Source organism: Egretta garzetta, unplaced genomic scaffold (genome assembly GCF_000687185.1).
Source record: "Egretta garzetta isolate BGI_Z169 unplaced genomic scaffold, ASM68718v1 scaffold246, whole genome shotgun sequence".
In the NCBI taxonomy this organism is placed as follows: domain Eukaryota; kingdom Metazoa; phylum Chordata; class Aves; order Pelecaniformes; family Ardeidae; genus Egretta; species Egretta garzetta.
Genome location: NW_009259976.1, coordinates 1323785 through 1326541, shown reverse-complemented (window position 1 = coordinate 1326541; position 2757 = coordinate 1323785). Strand labels below are relative to the sequence as shown.

Sequence of the window (2757 nt, the reverse complement as noted above, 5' to 3'; positions counted from 1 at the left end):
TGCAAAACTGGAACCCTCTTCATGTAAGACTTGCATAGTTGTTTTCAAACCTGCTAGCTTTTTTTCTCTGTGTCATTAACTGCCACCAATGTCTCTACCCATGGGTAGAGCCAATTCTAGTAGCTAGGGGTAGGATACTCTATTGGGTATCAGGAGACTCTACTCCCAACTCTGGCCCTGCCACCAGTGTCGTTTAGAGCTGAGGTTGTTTTCTTCAGGCTGTTGCTCCCTGCATAATGTTCTCTTACACCCAGCTGCATGTCTGGGAACTGTTAATTTTTCTTATTTAGTACAAAAGAAAGCAAAGGAGTGCAGGTATTAAGCTGCAAGGTATCATTTTTCATACCTTTAGACTCCTAGCAGTATCTCAGCAAGTGAAGGCAAGTTCTGGTTCCCCAGGGTATCATTTACAGGGACAAAAAGGTGAATATCTTGTCTTACCTGAAAGAAGCTGACAAGCTCGGAGTCAATCCAAGTGCACATCTGGCTTTGGAGGACTGGGTTTATATTTACAGCAATCTAAAAAGTTGATCTGTGACTAGAATGTGCCACTGTAGAGCAGGGGCATTTTTCAGCTGGGCAGGCACCCCAAAGGTGAGTTATCTTTACAGAGGCTGTGTTTGCTTTTCCTAGTGCCCTCCGTACTGCAGTGGGGAGATCCTGCCTCCCTCTTCTCATGAGAAAAACATCTCCTGGCAACCTAGCTCATGCGTCTCAGGATAGGATTTCGCACTGCTCAAAGTAGGGAAGAGGGATGTTCTCCTTTTTTATTTTGGACATCACTAATTTATTTCCTCTCAGCCATGGAAGCCCCATTCAGAAAACAGTCAGCAAGTGTGGAGGACCTGCTGTACCCCAAAGCACTGTGGAGCAGGCTGGTTGTATATCCCTTGCTTCTCTAGCAAGAAGTGACTGCCAATCACTTGTTCTTCTGACAGGCCCATGCTCTTGGGTCAGTACCTCCAGCTCAGCAAAAGTGAGAATGTGTTCTTATGGAAGCTAAGTCAGAGGATCCTCTACTTGAGTTCCCTACTGAAAAAGTCAGGAGCAATGATTTTACCTCCTTGATGCTGCTACTGGGAAAAAGCAACTTCTGCTTGAGGGCAGCCAGAGCAGCAAGACTCTGGGAGGCGAAAGGATGGGCCTCTGATCTGGGTCTAGTGCCTGATCACAGCAACCCTGGCTGACATCTGAGCTTTCTCATCTGTCTTGTCTATCTCATCCCAGCTCAGGAGACAGTGTGAGCCCTCTCTCCTCAACAAGGATCGGTTTTGTCTCAGTGAGAAGCCCCTGTAGAACCACAGTTCCCACCGTGCCATGAAAAAAATCCTCCACTCTGAGCATCAGCTAAAATTGCATGTTTTGATTTGGAGCTGATTAATCTCCATAAAGTAGGAGTCCGCTTACAGGGATCTACTGGTGAAGGTTAATAAAAATTCTATCTCCAGTCTATAACAAAGCCCTGACAGCTGCTTGCTGGTTCTTTCTAACTCCCTGACTCATTTGCAAGGGGTCTGGAAATGGACTGACTCTGGGTTGCATTGGGTTGTTGCAACACAGCCTGTCAAAACACAGTGTAGGGTTTCATATCGGCTTGCACCAGTTACTAAAAGTTTGATCTGAAATGCTGCAAAACTTCTTGGAGACTGGGTTAGGTACAGTAAAAAAATCAATTTCAACTGCTCAGTCTAAATTCTGTGCCACTTTGACAGGGGAAAATTCAGTCTTACGTCTGCTCTTGTATCAAAGGTCTGTGTAAGGTGTTATTACCTGAAACACAGTTTCTGCAGTGCTTTGAGGCTCACCCATTTCCTCTGTGCAAGAAATGAAATGAAAAGATGACGTTTAAGCATCACCAAGCCTCATAATTCATTTTTTTCTAAGTAAGTGGTTTGTAAAAAGTTTCTTGAAACTGTGCTCAAAACTCTGAACTGACCGATGGGGGGTGAACACAGCCTAGAGAGAGGTACCAGAGAGAAGAGAACATGAATTTTTTTGCATGTATACCAAAATTATGTCCCCATCACTGCCTCTGGCCGAGGAGACATGTTTTAAGGTATAACCACCTTTCAGGGTGAAAATTAGCTTATAGCTGAGATACAGTCATTCACTTGTGGAGCACTTTGTCTCACAACAGGACAAAAAATGTCTCACCAGTTATGCCATCCCCAAAGGTGATACATAAAACTGGCACATGAATTCTTTCAGCTTTACCTTGGAGAGGAGTACACGTGCAGTCAGGAATGGTGTCTGAGCAGATGGGCAGTGTGAAGGGAGGCAACTGTCTGATAATCCTCTGTGGGGATGGGTAGGACACCTTCCAAGGCACGCAGGCAGAATCTGTGGGCTTTGTTCATGGCAAGTAGGGTGTATATATATCTGGAGGTAACAAAAAGTTACAACATAGTACAGATGTGTCAAAGGCATTCTTCCAGTTCGTGCTACTGAAAGAATGAAGCAAACTCAAGTTTTCAAACAGGAAGCAAACGTCTGATTTTCAGAATAATGATTAAAGGAATTGTGTGGGTTGAAAACATCTTTGAGGATTTGAATAGCTTAAACCTTCCAGTGTCTTCAAAGGTGCTTTCATGTCTACTCAGTTATATTTAGTTTACTGGGGGTTTTTTTAAAGGCTGTAAGGCAGCTCAGTGTTGTGTCTCCCTTGGCTTTCCCAGTACAGTAAGTGGTACTGGCAACTTACCAGCACAGCCAGTGCTAGGGAAATGGAAGTTTTTTTTTTTTTTTTTTTTTTTTTTT

The 2757-nt window shown here is 44.0% G+C and overlaps 1 protein-coding gene across 1 annotated transcript in view; it reads left to right on the top strand.

The window, feature by feature from the left end:
* F13A1 (coagulation factor XIII A chain) overlaps positions 1-2757 on the top strand; it is a 64156-nt gene that overhangs the window by 50537 nt on the left and 10862 nt on the right. Inside the window, exon 13 of the mRNA XM_035895893.1 lies at positions 784-850. Within this exon, the coding sequence (XP_035751786.1) occupies positions 784-850 (67 nt within the window). The remainder of the gene's footprint in view (positions 1-783; positions 851-2757) is intronic.